At 31.3% G+C, this 21,229-nt stretch overlaps 2 protein-coding genes across 3 annotated transcripts; one reads left to right on the top strand and one right to left on the bottom strand.

Moving 5' to 3' along the window:
• The first annotated feature begins 1,046 nt into the window (after window positions 1–1,046).
• LOC134236165 (cysteine dioxygenase type 1-like) lies at window positions 1,047–8,526 on the top strand. The gene is made up of 3 exons (XM_062718341.1): window positions 1,047–1,246; window positions 7,367–7,605; window positions 8,098–8,526. Exons 1-3 carry the CDS (start codon window positions 1,089–1,091, stop codon window positions 8,271–8,273), a joined length of 573 nt encoding a protein of 190 aa, XP_062574325.1. The 5' UTR covers window positions 1,047–1,088; the 3' UTR covers window positions 8,274–8,526.
• A 7,067-nt stretch (window positions 8,527–15,593) lies between these two features.
• Window positions 15,594–16,823, bottom strand: LOC134236166 (uncharacterized). Of its 2 annotated transcripts, none has more exons than XM_062718342.1 (2): window positions 16,676–16,823; window positions 15,594–16,101 (listed from the first exon to the last, which is right to left on the bottom strand). In XM_062718342.1, the coding sequence occupies exons 1-2, from the start codon at window positions 16,753–16,755 to the stop codon at window positions 15,864–15,866; spliced, it is 318 nt and encodes a 105-aa protein (XP_062574326.1). In that variant the 5' UTR covers window positions 16,756–16,823; the 3' UTR covers window positions 15,594–15,863. The 2 variants fall into 2 exon arrangements, with proteins under 2 accessions (XP_062574326.1, XP_062574327.1); XM_062718343.1 differs by having other exon boundaries at window positions 16,634–16,686.
• Window positions 16,824–21,229: the final 4,406 nt, after the last annotated feature.

Here is a 21,229-nt window from a genome sequence, read left to right on the forward strand (position 1 = left end):
GCATCTGTCTCTTAATGACAATACCGGGTTAGACGGGCCTTTTGTAGATAGATACAAGTTATAGTTAACATTTTAACAAAGGCGCATAACTTCAAACAGCAATTTGAAGGAGAAGCGCCTGAATGACTTTTTATTGGTTCGTGTCAAGCTATATGGGAATTCTTATAAAGGCAGTTAAAGTAATTTTCTAGGAATTGCATTTTCCGAATAAAAAAATTAAAAATTTAATTTAAATTTAATTTGCAAGTTCAAACATTTAAAACCGACTGGGAAATGATGCAACCTTTTTTCTCCCTTTTCTGTACTGGTTTACTTTGGGAAATTTCTTTTATACATTTTTTAAGAGATACGAACAAGTCTATTTTACTCTCTCTCTCACTCTCTCTCTCTCTCTGTATGTTATTTTTATAGTTTATTTTCCGTGCTATTTATAGAGCAGAGTCCACTACGTTTATAATATCAACAAAAGTGATGGGTAAACAGCATCTTTAATTATTTAAATTTTTTCCTTTGGTGTAAATGCCTAGGTCATGAATTTTGGGAAAGAACACGGAAATATAAGAATAAATAGGTTTATATATCCCTATTTTGTGTGTAGGTATTTTACTACAGTTTGCAGTGATTAAATTTATGAAAAGAAGGCTGTAATTTTTTAAGTGACAGCATCTATAAGTAACTCAGTGGATACCGGCGAGTGATTTTTATTATTTTCATGGAAATTGTGACTCACGTGTATTTCCAATAAAGGTCTTGTTTGATCATTTTAAATGGGTATTTTGATTTACAATTTATGTTTCATATTCTCCAAAAACTGGGGGTTCTGTATTTAGATTATAGTTAATTGTTTTAACTTAATTTGAAGGTCAAAACAATGTTATCTAACTTATATTCATCATCTATGAAAAACCATATCTGAACATTCAAAGCATTTTCTAGAACAAAGTATTTTTAAAAACAAATAATCAAATAGCCCTGCTTTTCAGACTGCTATATAAGGATGTATTTTGCATAACTTGTACTTTATATTTTAATACATAAACTTGGTAGTCAGTCGGTAGTTCCAATACTTGAACAATTGGACAACGCAAATGGGCCGCTACGATCTTAAAGCTCTGCAGGAAGATTTGAAAAATGAACTGAAAAATGGAATAACAAAAGATTCCGTGGATAGGGTCAAACACCTAATGTCTCAATACAAGAGTTACCCCAAAGACTGGGAGGGGAAGGAATTCTGGAGTGATGAAAAGTAAGTTTGAATTCCATGATGAATACAATATATTTCAAAATAATAATGTTCCTCTTTTATTAATGCACGTATTCAACCATGACCTCTGCCTTGATACTTTAATCTCCTGCACTGCGTAATGCAAAAAAAAAACACACACACACACATCTTAAATCCTTGCTGTTTCTTATACCGTATACAATTTCACTTTTAACTGATATTAAAAGGGAAATTATACTTGACGATAAGAAATTTACTTTCTGAACAAAACTTAAGTTTTTATGTTCATTTTAAATTAAAGGATTTGAGAAATTAAATGTTTTAAAGTGGTATACCATATTAAAAATATACTTTGTCGATAAAAAGAATCTAAAGAAATCAAAACTGTATCATTATTCATTGTAACCAAATTTGAAATAAAACTTGGGTCTAAGTTTGTCTAAGCATTAAAGTAGTGAGACGACACTTGCTTCACTCACACACAAAAATATTTTTAAAATATGCCTTGAATCACACATGTCTATAATATGCTTTTAAAAATTAACTTTGATAATAAAAGACAGTAGTAATTGATTCATATATGAAATTTGTTAAAGTATAATCTGCTTTTTCGTTTTTTTATTTCTTGTTTTTACTTCTTCGTTTTAATATATGCAATTCTCTCCCAACCTCATACAATTATTTTGCTAAACCTGTCACACTTCCATTATTTCTTTGATTTTTTTTTTGCTTCAAGCCTTTCTTGTACATCCAACCTTTTTTTTGATATTATTAAATCAGAAGGAAAATAACTCCAATATATTTTTATTGTTTAAATGCCAAGGTAGTTTGTTCCACAATTTAGGATACTTCCAAGAAATCTGTCATTTCCTAAAATTAACTGAACTGTTGAGTTGTTTATAAATAAAGTTGTCATATCGGTAAAGTACAGGATAAAAGCTGTCCGTCACGGGGTATGAAATTTCAATTACTGAAGATACTTTGGTTTCGGTAGGTCATTAAATTTCCACCTGACGTGTTAGAATACCGTGGAATTATTTTTAAAAAGCTGAAAATTTACTTGTTTAATTCTCTATAACACTCAACAACATCGCTAACTTGCCTGTCGACATACGCTTGTTAATGAAAATTGGTACGCACAAAAAAGCCGATTAAAATAAATCATAAATATATAATTGTAATATAAAATGTATATGGAAAGGATGAAGCAATCATTAAGAAAAAAAATGGTTAACGAACGAGATGCCACTTTTATTTAGATATTCTTGTCTAGTACATGTAACTATTCATCTGCAAGAATAAAAGAGGAATTAAATGGAGGTTGAATAATTTCTCTCTGACACGATTTTTTTTCATTATTCATGATTTTTTTGGATAAGGAAATGTGGTCACTCTTTGGATCCAAATCAGAAATGTAGTAGCTATCTGCAGCAATTAGTTGCAATATTCGTCCGCTTTTATAATAGATTTATTGAATTCGAAAAAAAAGAAATATCAAGGATTATAGTTATCTTACATACGTTTGTATAACAGATAACACATAAAAATGAATAGTTGCTTTTTCTTACAAATACTTAATAACATTCACAGTTTGAAATAAATTTTTGTAACAAACGAAATGTGTTGTTGCTTCGCATTCGATCCTATTGTTCAATGATATTCAGGGAAACTGCTTGCCGGATTCGGAATTGACGTGCAGAATTAAATTCAAGCTTTTGTGTTCATTTAAAAGGGAGTGATTTGGGAAATTTAACATATTGTAAGGTGGGTATGTCATAAAAAATCGTCGATTAAAAAGGTCTGAAACATTATTATTGTATGACAATGGCCTATTTTAAATAAATGCAGATTTAAGTTTGTGTTGTTCTTTCTCTTTTGCATTGAAGAATGAGGAAGACACATGCAGCACTAAAATTAAAATACTTCCAAGAAATCTGTTATAGAAAATATGAGTGTTTCAGGGTTAAACCTCAAGTATCGTTTTCATTCCTTTTAAAAATAAAATGAACTGAATGGATGTGTTGTTTATAATTATAGGTGTTTAACATAAAGTCTGGGATTATAACTGTCACGGGTTATAACATTCTAATTACCGCAGATGATACCCTTGGTTTTTGTAGATCTTATTTCCATGGCGTGTGATTATTTTAAGGAAAAAAACTGAGGGTTTTCTTGCTCAATTCTTTACAACAAACACAACAACAACGCTACCTTACTTGTCGCCATCAGCTTGTTAATGACAATTGGTTCACTGCCTAAAAAAATTAAATATAAATAAATGTCATTTTAAATGTGTATGGGAAGGATGGAATATTCAGGAATAAATCCGACAACGGTTTTACGAACTGTATGCCGCTGTCATTCGGGTATTCATGTCTGATTACAATACTAAAGAAATTATTTTTTTAAAAAAGTTGAATAATTTCTGTGTCTGATTATTATCCCCTTGCATGCGTTTGTATAATGGACAAACAATAATGATTGCTTCTCCTAACAAATCATAATCTACAGTTTACTGTTTGCTTTAGATGACCTTTTATCTGATGTTGAAAAATATTATCTATCCTTCAGCCCTACAATTCTGTTAATTATATACATGTAGTAATAGTATTTAAGGTAGTAAAAAAACACTCCAACACAATCTGTTTTAACTTATTTCTTATACATACACTAAATAAAAAAAAGAATAATATCACTGTATTGTCAATTATCAATGATCTTTGGAAGGAAATTGGTAATTTTTGACACAATTTTAATTAAAAAGTAAAAAAAGTATCCTACATATATTGGTTAATTGAGAGCCTACATTTGTCATGTAGATGCGAAATGACAGTTTGTTATTAAATGCAAAGTAACTTTTGATCTATTTAAAATATACCTGTTATTTGAAAATATTTATTAGAAGTTTCCATTCCTTATTCATGATAAAGGTCAAGGTCATACTTAGAGGTCAAATATTGTGACATCACCTACTGATGATTAAGATCTTCCGTTCAACGGAAGGCTGTCTTATAATTCTGTTGTTTCTTTTCAACTTTTCTTATTATTATTCTTACCGATGTTGTGCAGGCGATTTCTCGTAAACGCGTCGATGGATTTTCATGAAACTTTCAGCATTGATGACAAATTAAATGAACTTGAGGTTTTTTTTTTAATTTGATGATCTCACTTCCGGTTCAGAGTTTTCTGCGATTTAGTGAGTTTTGGAGGGTCATTTTGTCCGACAGTTTTTCAATAATGGCTCAAGATAGAAACATGAAACTTTCAGGTATGATAAACCAAAGTGTATAGATATGTATAAAGTATTTCATTTTTATCGGAAGTGCCGCATGTCGGCGCTCGCTATGGTCCGAAAATAGTCGTATCCCGAATTTCAAAATTTTTAACACTTCCTTTACAATATCTTTTTAACTGGAAATATTCTGTTAAAACATATAGAATAAAAGAAGTGTAAAATTCCAAGACCTTTCAAATGATATCTTTTAAAAAGGGCTGGTCCTTACAATTAGGGGGGTAGAGGGGCCGACAGTTTTTTCTTTATAAATCAGAACGAATTGAGAATTAGTAATACGTCAAAGAAGAAAAGTTGTTCAAAATGTCATGCTTAATCTATTGAAGTCGTCAAAATACGCCCGGCGTCGTCAGTTCCAAACTGGAAGTAGATAGATATGGAGGGGGGGGGGTTATCATAATAAATATTTATATTAATTTCATTTTCATGATTTTTGCAATTCTCTGTACATATGAGGAAAAAATACCATACTTTTTTAAACTAACATAAGAACAAGATTACTTGTACATTTTTTTTATCTCCCAGAATTGTTCTTTACAAGTGTATAAATACGTTTTTTTTTAGGTTAAAAGGTCAAGGACATTGTTAAAAATGTCATAAGGCTTATTTATTTATGTTGTTTTATACACTTATCAATATATAAGTATGGCATAATCATACTAAAAGTGTTGAGAATGAAAAGTTATATTTGTGTGTCAGCAAACGGATACTAAAATTGGGGGTAGGGGTAGTAAATTCTTAATTACTGCAAAATATCCTGGTAAAAATATTTTATGTATTTTATTTTTGTATAACATTAATAAGAGTCATTTTCTATCAAAGAAATTTTTAGCCCATTCTTTTCTTTTTTTAATTAAAAAAAAGTTAAAAATTAATTGTTTTTATAAGAAATACACACTTAGCATTGAGTAACGTATTTTAATGTGGAAATTTTATTAATTGTAACTTTAAAAAAAAAGTCTTTTATTATGAAGCGTCTATGTTATTTTTCTCCATCTAACGTAAAATTAAAGTCTGAAAGTGAGTTTATTTCACAGAATTCCTTTTCTGGTATAACACACTCTTCACTGTTTCCGACAGTGGGGGTATGATTTGAAAATTCTACTTTTTTATGATATGTCTGGACAAAACTTTATGTAACTTTGGAATCAAAGCCTCAAAACACTAAAGATAAGGAAATATAAAGTAAAATTTCATTCTTCAACAATGCTTGTTATACATCTAATACCTTAATTTTGTATTAATTAACATAGCTTTAGAGGATTCAAACCATTTTTAGGCGTTATTTCTCATTTTTGTTAAAAATTAAAGCTACTTCCGGTCAAACATGACGGAAGACCTACTCGTTGCTTCGCAACGATCTCTGCTCTAGTCAATCTTATTTTTCTGTATTGAATATTTATTTACACAGTCAAAATTCCTTAATCTATCGGTTCAATATTCTTCATTTTAGCACATCTTAATCCAGGTTCTATATCAACCATTCTGTTGTTTCTTTGGTGAAAATTTAATTATACTTTTCTCTGTAATAAAGTAGTGTTGGATACTTGAACGTAAATTATCGATTCCTTGTCTAACTAGGTTCTATTCTTAACATTTAAAAAAATGTACCGGCATCACTGTAATTTAGGATAACATAAGGAGGTATTTATAAAATGCATTAAAAGCGGTAATTTTCAAAATGTAAAAATGCATATTCTGAAGTGCTGTGTCTGATTTCATAGTCTTCTTACAGGAGTCTTATAGGCCATGTTTCAAACCATGTTGGCAAAAGAATGTGCGAATTAATTTTCTTCAATATATATATATATATATATATATATATATATATATATATATATATATATATATATATATATATATATATATATTTATATATATATATATAAATATATATATAAAGCACATTTTACAACAACTCTTAAACTAACATAACTGCCCTAAGTGAAGAAATATTAATATAGAAAGCACAAAGAAATTCACTTTTACATGGATACCCACTTCCGCCCCAGCCCGGGGTTGAACTCTCGACCTTCGGAATCTGTCTCCTAGCAGTGCAGGAACAGCGCGCTAGACCGCTCGGCTATCTAGGCAAGTCAAAAAAACTTGCTTTCGATGCCGATGGAATTCTCGCGGCGCTGCCCTACACTACACAGTCATTGAGAATAGAAGTGAGATACAGTTATTTGGACATTAGTTTTAACAGAGGATTGTTACCAATACATGTTGTAATGAAATTAATTATTATCTATAAAGCACATTTTACAACAACTCTTAAACTAACATAACTGCCCTAAGTGAAGAAATATTAATATAGAAAGCACAAAGAAATTCACTTTTACATGGATACCCACTTCCGCCCCAGCCCGGGGTTGAACTCTCGACCTTCGGAATCTGTCTCCTAGCAGTGCAGGAACAGCGCGCTAGACCGCTCGGCTATCTAGGCAAGTAAAAAAAAACTTGCTTTCGATGCCGATGGAATTCTCGCGGCGCTGCCCTACACTACACAGTCATTGAGAATAGAAGTGAGATACAGTTATTTGGACATTAGTTTTAACAGAGGATTGTTACCAATACATGTTGTAATGAAATTAATTATGGTATCCATGTAAAAGTGAATTTCTTTGTGCTTTCTATATATATATATATATATATATATATATAAACTATATATAAACTTTTTTTTCAAAATACACATTAAGAGAAATTTAGTAAACTACAACAAAATTTCAAAGTTTTAAAAAAATTGACTTAGAGGAAAATTTGGCCTATCTATTTTGCATCATCTTATTTGATTTGAAAGAGTTGAGACAACCTTAATTTTTTTTATAAATTCATTTGCTGATCAGATACACAAGGACTTTGTTGGACAAAGGGAATGGACTGTACAACCTTATGATACTGTGTTGGAACAAAAACCAGAAAAGCCCCATACATAATCACGCCAACTCTCACTGCTTTATGAAGACACTGAAGGGTGAGGTATATGAGGAGATGTATAAACATCCGGATGTGACGTCATGTGGATGTAAAATGGAGAAGATAGCGGATAACGTATACAAAGTCAACGATGTAGCCCATATCACTGGCAAGTATTTTGATAACCAAGTCTTGGATTTGTGTAAGGTTTTCGGACTATTAGATGAAAAATGTTAAAGATAACGAACGCAGTTCGGCGAAAAAAAAATAATCGTAAACGCCTGGATTCAACGCATTTCTTGGCAAGGAATTACTGTAAACCAACTTTTATTCGCGTGCGAGTAATGTTCGCAAGAGCCTTTTTCTAATATTTCTTGCCGTGAACTTATGTCTCTATTTAGAGATCTAAGAAAAACTTCGTAGCGAAAATAAATTGTCACGACTTTGTTTTCCCCTGTAAATAGCGAAATAAACTGGCCGCTAATAAAAGTTGGTTTACAGTATAGCGAGCGAAGAAGTAAGGTCTTCTGACAATACCTTGAAAAAAAGAAAAGAAATCGCTAACTTAAAAACAAATCCCACGGGAAACATCTGTACATATAATTTTCATTCTAACATTGTTTTTTCTTATTTCAATGACAAGTACCATCTCTTCTCTTAGACGCAGACGGTCTTCATCGCGTTGGAAACAGAAGTCACGTGGAAGGCGCAGTGACCCTTCACCTTTATTTTCAACCCTTTTCTACCTGCCGTAAATACGAGGACAACACGGGCAGATACACAGAGGTGGCTATGAAGTTTGACCAGGATTTTAGCGACCAGTTTAGCTTTATATAAACTATGTTTGTGTTTTGCAAATCGTGATATTATTCTATTGACATTTCTTTTAAATGACATTATTCAGAAAATAAAACTGTGATGATATTTCATAAGATTACAGCGATCTTTTCGTATGAGTGCAGGTATAATTTATGTGACTTATAAATATCTGAAATTGTGTTTATATTTGCTTCTGAATGGAATTTGTTTTACGTAAAGCTGGATATCATTACAGTATACTGGGTTCATATTTTCTTGTTTAATATTATTTTATCCCATTTAATATTGCCTTAAAGTTTCTTCTTAAATAAAAAAAACATTTTGTCCATGTGTAGAATTGTTCTGACAAACGGTGGCATTAAAGCTTTTTTTTTAACTCTATTGGTCAAATAAAAATTTTCCCGTTGTACCTCCATACACATTCCATTCTCACAGTGTGATACCAGAGGTCATGAATTTACAAACCGTAAATGAACGAGATGACGCATGCTCAAATCATCATAAATAGTATCATAGAAAAAAAAATGATCCTGCGACACCAAGATTTCTGCATTGAATTTCAAGAAATTGAAAGCAGCAACTTCTTAACAGTCTTTTTATTTCTGGCAAAGTACGAATCTTGGCCTGTCTTGAGTTATAGTCTGGAAATGTTACAGTTCTAAAAGAAAGTAGAAGAATTCCTTTCAATCTGACCATATCAGTGTTTCCTCCTCCTATAAAGAACTGCGTTGTTCATATATCAGGATTTGCCTACGATGAAACGTAAATCTGCTTTACTCCTTTAATCTACACTCCTATGCATACGCTGGATGTTAGCTAAGTAAGAGTAAACTAGACATTCAAAGAGTTCATTAGTATCCATTTGTGTTAGAGAATAAATGAGAAATTCGTTGAATAATGGCATGATCTGGAATCTGCTCCAGAAGGGTAATCTGGTGATGTATTTCGAATAGAATATCCAGCAAAGTATTCTAACACATACCAATTCTTGTTCTGAAGAGTTTTATACCCGATACTGAGTACCATCACCATGTCTCAGTCATTTCTAGAGGTGAACGATACGCCTCTTTCATGATACAGTAAACTCATTCTTCGAAACCGCAGTAAAATGTGTGACAGAAGGGCTAAATTTTACAAGTTGTTAGAATTGTTTTTTTTTACATGTACGTGGGGCTATCAAAAATTATATGAAAATCATAAAATTAAAACCGCTTTAGGTACATGAATGAATTTTAAAATATCTAGTTTTCATCATCTTTTCTATCTATAGAATAAATTACAAATAATGAATTTTATTTTTCAATAAATTAGTAATGATTTTGTAAGCAATGGTATGTCCATGCGGCGCAACCCCGAAAATGACGTTTTTTTTCGATCTAAGTAGCAACTAAGAAAAACCATTGTGATATCCACATTTGACATCCCAAAATCCCGTTTATTAAGGTATGTGTTGGGACACTTTTGTTCCATAAAATATTAAATTTTTACCTCATTCTGGAATTTCTATGAAATTTTATCGTAAGTTTTACATGGAGTATCCAAACAAAAATTGCCTTGAAAATGACGTCAAAAGAGGGGAGAGGCTTCCTTTACCAACATTCTATAAAGTTTTGCACATAGAAAAAGTGATAAACACCCAGGAAATGTTTAAACTGGCTAAAAAGAAATAATCTGCATCCAGATTACTTGTTTTTAATGCCAAAATATATTCGAGAGAGAAAAGGAATGCACAGTTTACGTCGATTTGTAGTCAAGGTGTGAAAAATCAATCACGTCAAAAAATGACGTTGATAATGTGTTGTAAATATTGAACTCCAAAAAGCAAAATATGCTGGCACAATCAAGCGAGGATCTCTGCCATTATATAAATCCATTTGCAATAGTATTTGCATTGAAAGCCGCTGTTCGTGGCATTTTAAAGTCATATAAACAATACGAACTGAAGTCCTTACTCAGCTCCAGGAGATCTAATCAAAATAAGTGTATGAGGTAGAAGAAGCAGACATTGAAAAACAATAACGTTGTCGGAAGGCATTAAACTAAACGGCGACGGCGCCGGGTGCTGATATAATGTCGTTTTTAGTTTATAATAACTTGGGGAATGATGAACGTATCAAACTAAAATTTTCAACATTAATTTATTTTTTGTTGTTTTATGCTCCATATAAATTTTGTAAGCTCAGACTACATGGTACTAATTTTAAAGCCTCAGTACACGAACTTTTTGATAACCCCTCGTATACTGATAAAGTCACTTCACTTTCCTCTTGCAGAAAAATATTATTGAAAGATAATCCAAGATGTAGGAAAAGGGATACAATGTACAGTTTAATAAAATAAGCATGTTTTATGTACGGTAACTTGGTGTGATTGAAATTAAAGTAATTAAGCTACGAATTTTAAAACAAAACATAAAATCTGATGAAGTATTATGTTTGATGTATGTTCAATAGCGTTTGAATTTTGACTTAGTTATTATAAATCTGCTGTGTTACTGTAATACGCATGTCTACTAATTACAAAAATGGAATAAGCCAAAGTTGTATTAGTTCTTTACTTTAGACTCTTAGAAGAAGTAATCATGCAAGTAACATAGACACCAAATTCAGGATAACTGAATACAAACAAAATCAAAGAATTGTGGTCCCCCGCTTTTGATGTCTTTGTGGGTGAATTGTGATTTATAGTTTATGACATATTGTGTCTAATATGAACACCCTTTCATATGTCATTTATTTAGAAATTATCATTGAACTCCAAGGTCAAGATCAAAGGGTAAAAATTCTTGGTATCCAATAAAAAGTCTTTTCACAGGGATTACATATGTGAAGTATGAAAGCCCTAGCCCTTACCATTCAAAAGTTATGGTAAAAGTTAAAGTTATTTATAAGTATGAGAAATCTCCAAGGTCAAGGCCAAAAGGTCAAGGTTGTTGATATCATATGAGGTCTTGCCACAAAGAGTATATATGTGAAATATGAAAGTCCTCGTATCTACTGTTCAAAAGTTGTGGCCAAGGTCAAAGAATTTGAAAATTATGTCAAGTTCCAAGGTCAAGGTTAAAGGGTCAAAAGTTCTTGGTATCCAATGAAAGGCCTTCTCACAAGAATTATATATATGAAGTATGAAAACCCTACCCCTTACCGTTCAAAAGTTATGGTCAAGGTTATTTTTTTTGATAAGTACGGAAATCTCCAAGGTCAAAAGGTCAAAGTTGTCGCTATCAAATGAAAGGTCTTTCCACAAAGAATACATAGGTGAAATATGAAAGTCCTAGTGTCTAATGTTCAAAAGTTATTATTGTTCAAATATTGTACAAAAAATAACAGTCACTGGTATTTACTAGTAATCCACTAACTTTGATTTTATTTCCATAATATTACAGAATCTTAGTTATCAAATTTATAAAAGAGTTTTAAACTTTGGACTTTTGGGTGACAATCGGGGTCCTAGCACTTTTGTAACCGAGCGGAAAGGCTCCTAGCCTTCATCCTTTCTGGTTGGCCAAAAGTAAAGTCAAAATGTTTTGTCTTTGATCACAAAATTGAGAAGAAGTTCTTCTTCCTAGACTTATTTAATGTAAAAAAAAAAGTTACCGGGTATGCATCTTTTCAAAACTCTTAGAAAAAGGTTGAGGGATGATATAAGAGAAAAAAAACATCCAATGTGATTAGAAAACTGTACAATGTTAAATAAAGTTTTGATCTCTAAATATGGACTGTTTAATTCAATCAATCAGTGTGTGAGAATCAGAAGGCTAGATGACAAGAAAAACTAATGAAAAAACTTATGCTAAAATTGATATCTAGAACTAAAATAGAAGTGCTGGAAGAAAAGAACTTGGTAAACAAAACACGAGCTTATATGTTAGTTTTATAATGTCCATGAACAATTACCTGTGCTACATAACGCTCTGGCACAACTGTTGTGTCACTGCATACAGTGACAACCACAAATTGTCCTGCACTGTGATAAATTCAATAGTGATTAAAATAATTGAATGTGAAAACTTTAGAGAAAACCTAACTCAGTACCACTTGATGCTTACCTATATACTGATGCCAAGTGTTCATCAATCATCCCTGAATCTGTCAAAATGATTTTTAAAAAGATATATATAGTAAAATTTTTGTGTGTACATGTAAGATGTCATTTGATTGGATACAAAATTAATCTTACATGGTATACCCATAAGTTCCCTAACATCACTATGAGTTACGTAAAACCATTGCTGTATACAAGGAAATTTTCGCCCCCGTTTTTTTTTTCACCCTATTCTCATTTGGGCGAGAGAAACTAAGAGCAGCGAATTCAAAGAATACACTATAATTTCTTAAATAAAACTATAGCTGGGCAGATTTAACACAAGGTGTAGAGGCAAAAATAACATGGGGGGAAAATAATATTGTATACAGTATTCCGCTTAACGTTACTTTTGAAATATGCTGATTTGAAGTCATTTTTTGGAGGAAAAAATTGTCTTATTTTCTACACTGAAATTAAATTATAAGGAATCAAGCCTTATGTTAACCTATGTTATACAATTATAATATAACTTTGGCATTTCGAGACTTTTTAAATTAAATTAAAAAGTTGTCCTTCCTTATATCGGAGTCCCATCAGTTTACTGATGGCTACTACTTTTTATTAACACGTTTTTCATCCATGGCACAATTTAAATAAAAAAAATATACACAGCTTGAATACAAAGATTTATGTATCACACACTTTAAAAAAATCTGAAGTACTTTCAATATAAAAAAACAATTAATTTATAATAACAGCATTAAAATCTCCATGGAATGTGTGAAAATAAACCTTTAAAATTTCACAGCACTTAAACCTTTCAAATACTAGTGGATTGGGGGTAGTGGCCAACTTTTTCAAGGCCAAGTTACTTTCACTTCCAATTTTTCCTACAATTCCTTCATATAAATATTTCGTAAAAAGTGTGTGTGTGTGGGGGGGGGGGGGGGGGGGCAACCAACCATTCAATTAAAATTTTATATAGTTAAGGTAATGTTGGGGGAAAAATGGGGGGGGGCAGCCCTGGTCCCCCTGTTGATACGCCTAGCAATATAAAAAGAGTAGCACTTTTTAACTCACACTTAATTCAAATGAAGTATTCCTTAAATATAGATATTTTTAAAGCTCATTCTACTAGAGGAGCTAGTACGTCTAAAGCAAACTCCGTCTAAATCATGGAGAAGCAAACTGGAAATTAGCAAGTACTTTCGTTACTTTCTACAATAAACCTGTCCAAAATGATTCAGGATTCTCAGATTCTGTGTTAAGATTGAAGTAAATAATATCAAACCAAAACTAAAACATTTGGCTTAAAACATACATCATTATACCTTACTTCAGTTTTATGAAATAAAATTAAAAATTTTATAAGTGCGCTTTAGCGCATGCAATGAAATTAAAATTTTATGAATAAAACTCAAGTAAGGTTGTGGACCCTACCCTCCACATCCTAGGGGCTTATACACTTACCTGCATGAATGTTTTAGTCTTGTTTTATGGGTACATGTGTACATATACGTATTATTATACATTTGATGTTTATTTCAGTTTGTGAATTACATTTCAGATTCAACATATATTTTTATGTTTTGTAGAGCTCCAACCTTTGGCGGCAAAAAGAGTAGAGTCCTGAGCCGTGAACAACTTAGTACTTTGTACCTTCACTAACTTGATGAAAAAAAAAAAAAAAAAAAAAAAAAAAAAAAAAAAAAATCTTATTTTATTTGTGCATTTATCAATTTACTGCAATGAAATTAAAGTTTTATGAATGTTATATTGTATTTCCTAAAAATTATCTTTTACCAACTCAGCCAAAAGTCAGAAGGAAAATCTCGCAGATCTCTTTCTTTAAATAGGCCAGGGAGAATACTTCATTATACCTTACTTCAGTTTTATTCATAAAATTTTAATTTCATTGCATGCGCTAAAGCACACTTATAAATTTTTTTAATTTTCCCCCCAAAGTTAATATAACTTAAGTATTTCCACAAGCTAAAAATCATAGAAAACACTTAAAAAAAATGAATTTTATTTCTGAATTGAAGTGAAATATGTTTATGCATATTTCATGTATTTATAAGAACATTTTAAAATTAGGGAAATTACAAATTAAAAAAATGACATTGTTTTTGAATTTTCAAGTTTTAAATATAATTAAATATTTTTAAATATAAAGAATCCGAAATAAGGAGAGAAATATATTATTAAAATAAGGTGAGAGGGAATTCTTGTGTAACCCATTTATTTACCTTATATTAATCATAATTTAATTATTTTAATGATCTTCAGACATAAATATTACTAGTTTCCAATACTGAAATTTACTTACATGTACGGAATATTTTGTCTTAATCTGGAAATATAAAATTGGACTCTTTAACAGTGTTACTGATCAACAAGGGATGATTATGTATGGACAACAGATACCGCTTCCCACAACCCAATGTCTAATGGTTAAATTATACCACTTAAAATTCTCACATCCCATGACTAATACCACTTCTTACAACCATTGTTAAATTACACAAGTCATGTAAACAAGTATACATGCACCACATCTCAAATCACATGCTTAAGTAATTCCACTTCTTACAATTCACCCATGATTAAGAATACCACTTCTCACAATGCAATTAATTAAAACCCTTTCCAACATCCTATGATTAAGTTATACCACTTCTCACAACCCATTATTAATAAGTAATACCATTTCTTGAAGTCCTTGACTAATTAATACCACTTCTCTCAACCCATGATTATGTTATACCACTTCTCACAACCAACTATTAGTAATGCCATTTCTCGAAGTCCTTGATTAATTAATACCACTTCTCACCACCAACAAATAAGTAAAATACTTTTCAACATCCCATGAATTAGCATGTTTAGTGACACATACCACTCCTCACAGTCCTTGATTAAAAGTCTATTACATTATATGTACATTAAGTTATACCTGTTCTCATCGCTGTTCATTATTTATCACCACTTCCCACCACCCTGTCCCATAGCTATACCATTTCTCACAGTCATTGATTAATTAATACCACTTCTAACAATCCATGATTGAGTTATACCACTTCTCAAAACCAAAAGGTTAGTAATACCACTTCCTACAGTCTATTAATTATTAATTTATTCCACGTCTCACACCGTGATTTGAATGATTTGAAGACTGCTTTCAAAATCCATATTGTCACGATATCAAAGTGAATTGCAAAAATCCATATTGTCACGATATCAAAGTGAATTGCTTACATAGAATATGATTTTGAATGATAATGAATGCAAGACTTTAGTTCTTTTCATTTATTATTAACAGAAATATTACTGTGCAATCTATAAAACTCACAACAATTATACCGATACATTTATACATCAAATAAATGCATTCAACAATATATACATGCATGATAAACATCTGAAACATATACACTTATGATTCAGTGTTTTCACTTCTAAACTCTCATGATCCTCATTTATTGCATTTAGTCACTGCACACCATCCTTCCGAGTGCAATAGACCCCCTATCACACCTGAATGACTATCCTCCCCCCAGTCTTATTGTAGTAGACCTCCCGTCACACTTCCGTCTCCTGATTTGTCCCTAACACTTCCTCTTCAGCTTTTCGCCATTTGTTCCGAGCATTCAGAGGATTGAATTTCCCGCGCATTTCTTTGGGCAGTTTTTCATAAGCTGGACAGGGCACCTGCCCGGCTACAACACAAATACAATGTCTCCCGTAACTGGGACCGAATAGTTCTGGACGCCTTGTTTTTATGTCGACTCCATATAATTGTTGGTTTCTGATCTTTGTCCTGTCAAAAAATATATTTTCATATACATTGTACCAGAAAATGCATTTGCTACATATTTGCTTTAGGAACCTTTGTTCTCTATGACACTGATTTTGTAAATGTAAAATGAAAATCAATAAAAATTTCTATGTAGTACAAACAAAAAAACAACTGTAAGTAAGTCAGAGTTAGCACTGGACTTTTATGAGGAGCCTGACTTTTACAGTTGACGCTTACTTTAACACTCATGGCTATGTACGGTAGCTCTTTTATGATATAAATATTTAGCTCAACATTTAAGTAACGAAAATAACGGGTTATTTCAATGCATATATCAGTTGTCCTTTACGAAAACGACAACCACTCTACTCTCAACGCCCGGTCTTCACATGTTAGTACCCCTAACACCATACCTATGACCACTAGAAAGGTTTTCTTATGCATTATCAATTCTGTGCTTCCGTACATGATACAAGTTTAAATGTCCAAGTAAACCGTCAACTGTAGAAGTCAGTGCTTCTCGTAAAAGTCCATTGGTCAGTACAATACCTACATCATTTCTATATCTGTGACTGTGTGTATTTACAATACCTACATCATTTCTATATCTGTGTAACAAAATGTCTGAAGGAATTCATCATGGACATCTTCTTTACTTTGTTGGTAGCAGTCCATTGCTATGGATTCTCCATGTGCTAATAAATAGACACCAAAAAGAAGCTTCAACTAAGGTCATATCAAAATACATATACTACATGTATGGTTAATACAGTATAAACATTATGCCCAGCCACCCATCCCTCCCCCATGACATGCATGAAAAGAAATGAAGAATATATTACATACTATAACTGATAAGTCAGTAGAAAACATAGAATCAAAATTTATGAAGATCTGCAACGGAGTATATGTTGGATTGAGCAAAATAAATTAAGTATAAATTTGTCTAAAACTCAGTGTATGCTTGTTGGAACGTCACAAAGACTATCTACGGTAAATGTCGAAAACTAAATTTAGTTGTAAATAACTAGGGATGGGTATCGCCAAAAATTTCGTATCGCGATATATCACAATTTTTTCCCCACAATATCATGATAATATTATGATATTTTTAAAAGCAGATTTTACAATGATTTTACAAAAAAGTCATTATTTTGCTAAAAATATGCTAGAAATTAAAACAAAAGTTTACTTTCTTGAAATTTTTATGTATATAAAATCAATTATGTTTGGATGGTAAGATGCCGTTCTTTTCACTTTTAACAACATTTTTTATACTTTCTGTAATTGTAATTTCAAAGACTGAACAAATAAATAAATAATTTCTGGACTTTATAACATGTACCTAAAGACCGGTATTCAGGTCTCCATATCACGATACGTATCACGCAACAAAAAATCGCGATATATCGGTATACCGATAAAATCGCACATCCCTATAAATAACCATGTAATAGAATGTGTACAAGAGTCAAAAGTAAAGTGTCTGGCATTTTGGTCCCTCAACATTAATTTTTTGCACAGTTATTTATGTTTTTCATACTCTTACGCTCAGGTGATATTGAAACAAATCCAGGTCCAAATGTTGAAAATTCTCTTGATATTTTACATCTCAATATCAGAAGTATAAGAAATAAGATTGATTCCCTCATGTATTTAGTACATGATTTTGACATATTGTGTTTTAGTGAAACTCACTTGGACCCAAGTATAACAGATGAAAACTTATTTATACAAGGTTTTAGGAGTATTTTTAGAAAAGATAGAAACTCCCATGGTGGAGGTGTAATGATTTTTGTCTCCAATTTTATTAAGGCAAGTCGTAGAATAGATTTAGAACCAATTGATACAGAAATATTATGGATAGAAATACCCCAATCAAAGGGAAACCTTCTTATATGCTGTATTTATCGCCCACCGCATACTAGTAGTACATTTTGGCAAAAGTTCTCTTGGTCTATTGAAAAAGCCAGTGATATCTCGAATAATATTGTAATACTTGGTGACCTTAATGTTGATTTCTTAAAACTAAATACATCACATGAAGTAAATACAATTTTGGAAAGCTGCAGATTAACAAACATTATACTTGAACCAACAAGAATCACTTGTAACACAGGCACTCTTATAGATCCTATAATTATTAGTGAAAATATACATGTACATGATTCTGGCACCTTAAATGTTGCTCATACACTTAGTGATCATAGGGCTACTTACATATATATTCATCAGAACAACAGCATTAATATGGCATACAAACGCAAAGTATGGGATTACAAGCATGCAGATATAGAACTTCTAAATACACTTATATTACAAAGTGACTGGAATAGAATTATTGATGACACAGAAAACATGGAATCTGCTACAAAAAACTTTACAGAAGAGTTTAATTCTATAATTCACCAATGCATACCCGAAAAAACAATAACCATAAGACCAAACGATAAACCATGGATGGATTCTCTTTTAAAGAAAACTATTCGTGATCGCAATAGACTTAGGAAAAAAGCACAAAAAACTAAACAGAATCTGATCGCAACAATTATCGTAAACTACGAAATAAGGTTAATAACATGAAAAAACATGCCATAACTAATTACTACGATAACATTGATTCTCATCTAAAAGATGCTAATAAGAATAATCAAAAATTATACTGGAAATTATTGAAAGACTTTTTTCACACTAAATCGACTATTGAAATACCACCAATTCAGTATATAAATGACACTAACACAGATAAATTTGCAATACTAGACTCCGACAAGATTGAACTCTTGAATAAGTATTTTACATCTATCACTTTTTTAGACGACAGTGACCATGAACTTCCAAATATAGAAATTAGATGTAATGATAGATTTCCAGAAATACAAATTCAAGAATATGAGATTACAGACATAATCTCAGTAATTCCTATCAATAAAGCAGTGGGTCCAGACTGCATCAGTCACAAAATGTTAAAGTCTTGTAAAAATACTATATCAAAACCACTGTGTATTTTATTTAATAAATCATTAATACTAAAAACATTTCCTGAATGTTGGAAATTGGCATATGTTCTTCCACTATTTAAGAAGGATGACCCCTCTATAACTTCAAATTATAGACCTGTCTCTTTGTTGAGTTGTGTAAGTAAAATATTTGAAAGGATTATTTTCAAACATGTGTACAATTACCTACATTCAAAAAATCTTTTTTATAAATATCAGTCAGGTTTTTTACCGGGGCACTCTACTGTATATCAACTTCTAGAAATATACCATTCTATTGTGAAAAGTATTGATGAAGGTAAATTCTGCTGTATGGTGTTCTGTGATTTATCCAAAGCATTTGATAGAGTATGGCATAAAGGCTTAATTCATAAACTTCAAATGTACGGAATTAATGGTAAAATGCTAAAATGGTTTGAAAGTTATTTAAGCAATAGAACACAACAAGTCAAGTACAGAAATCTGCTCTCTTCCATTGGTTATGTAAAAGCTGGAGTTCCTCAGGGATCTGTACTTGGACCACTCTTATTTTTGATATATGTAAATGATGTTGCTCAAAATATGATATCTGTTTGTAGATTATATGCTGATGATAATTCTTTACAACAATGTTCAGATAATATTTATCATATTGAACAAAATCTTAATCATGATCTTAAAGTATTACATGAATGGTCGAAAAAATGGCTGTTGAAATTCAACCCACAGAAAACAAAAGCTGTATTCATTTGAAAGCTGTGCAACAATTTCCAAATCTAATTTTTGATAACTGTCAAATAGAATATGTCACACAACATACACATCTTGGGATACTTCTGTCTTCAAATATGGGATGGTCTGATCATATTGATATCATTGTAAAGAAGGCTTACAAAAAACTTGGTTTACTGAAAAAACTAAAATTTAATGTGTCATGGGATATTTTGTCCCAGATGTATATTTCTTTTATCAGACCACAACTGGAATATGCAGTTGAAGTTTGGTCGGGGTGTACAAAGGCAGACATAGAAAAGCTTGAGAAAGTTCAACTATTTGCTGCTAGAATTGTAACAGGTCTTACACTTATTGCTTCTAAAAATTCACTTTATCTGGAAACTGGATGGGAACCATTGGAAAATAGAAGAAATCGAACAAATCTAGTAACAATGTACAAAATACACAATAACTTAGTACCTACTTATATTCAAAATATAGTACCTGATATTAGAGGAAACATTTCACAATACTCTACAAGAAATTCCTCCAATTATTCTTTGCCAAAATGCAGATTAGAATTATTCAATAAATCCTTTATTCCAGATACTGTTAGAAAGTGGAATGCAATTAAAATTAACATAAGGGAGGCAACTTCTATGAAAAAGTTTTAAAAGATGCTTGTCAAGCAATATTGTAAAACCTCCAAAGTATTTTTCTTTTGGTAAAAGATTTTGGAATATTATTCACACAAGGTTAAGACATAATTGTATTTTAAATTCTGACCTATTTCGCTGTAATTTAATTGACAGTCCGAATTGCTCATGTGGACAAATAGAGGATTCCTATCATTTGTTTTTTGTTTGTAGAAAATATGCAACAGCAAGATATTCTCTAATGAATAAGTTATTATCATTCAACAATTTGTACATTATAGATGTCCATTTGATGTTATGGGGTGTTGATTCATTCTCTGATCAACAAAATGTAGAAATTTTTAAAGTTATTCATACCTTTTTAAAAGAGTGTGGTCGATTCTTTGAAAAATCTTAATTTTTTGTATATATAGTATTGTGTTCTGTTATCAAGAGTCTACTGTCTTTGACACTACTAATTGTTTCTGAAAATAATTGTTCTTTATTTTGGCAATATTATAAAAATTTTGTATGAGGAGAAGACTATCTAAGTTGTTCCAGAACTTGTGTCTTATCCTTTTGGCTTTAATTGTCAATAAAATATGTTCAATTCAATTCACAATAAACATTGAATTATTTATATTGTATGAATATTTAGATTCTGCATTTCTATGAGATTAACCTGTAGGAATTGTTCGTTCAAAGCTTGTATAAGATTGTTTTAAGGTGGCGCTTAACAATAACAAAAAGTTCTTATTGGAGTCAATGAAACTATGTAATTTGATTTATATTTAGACTGTTTCATTCAGGTTCAACATAGGG

The sequence above is a fragment of the Saccostrea cucullata genome, unplaced genomic scaffold (genome assembly GCF_032062105.1).
Source record: "Saccostrea cucullata isolate Sc308-1 unplaced genomic scaffold, CSIRO_AGI_Scuc_v1 ctg3290, whole genome shotgun sequence".
NCBI lineage: Eukaryota > Metazoa > Mollusca > Bivalvia > Ostreida > Ostreidae > Saccostrea > Saccostrea cuccullata.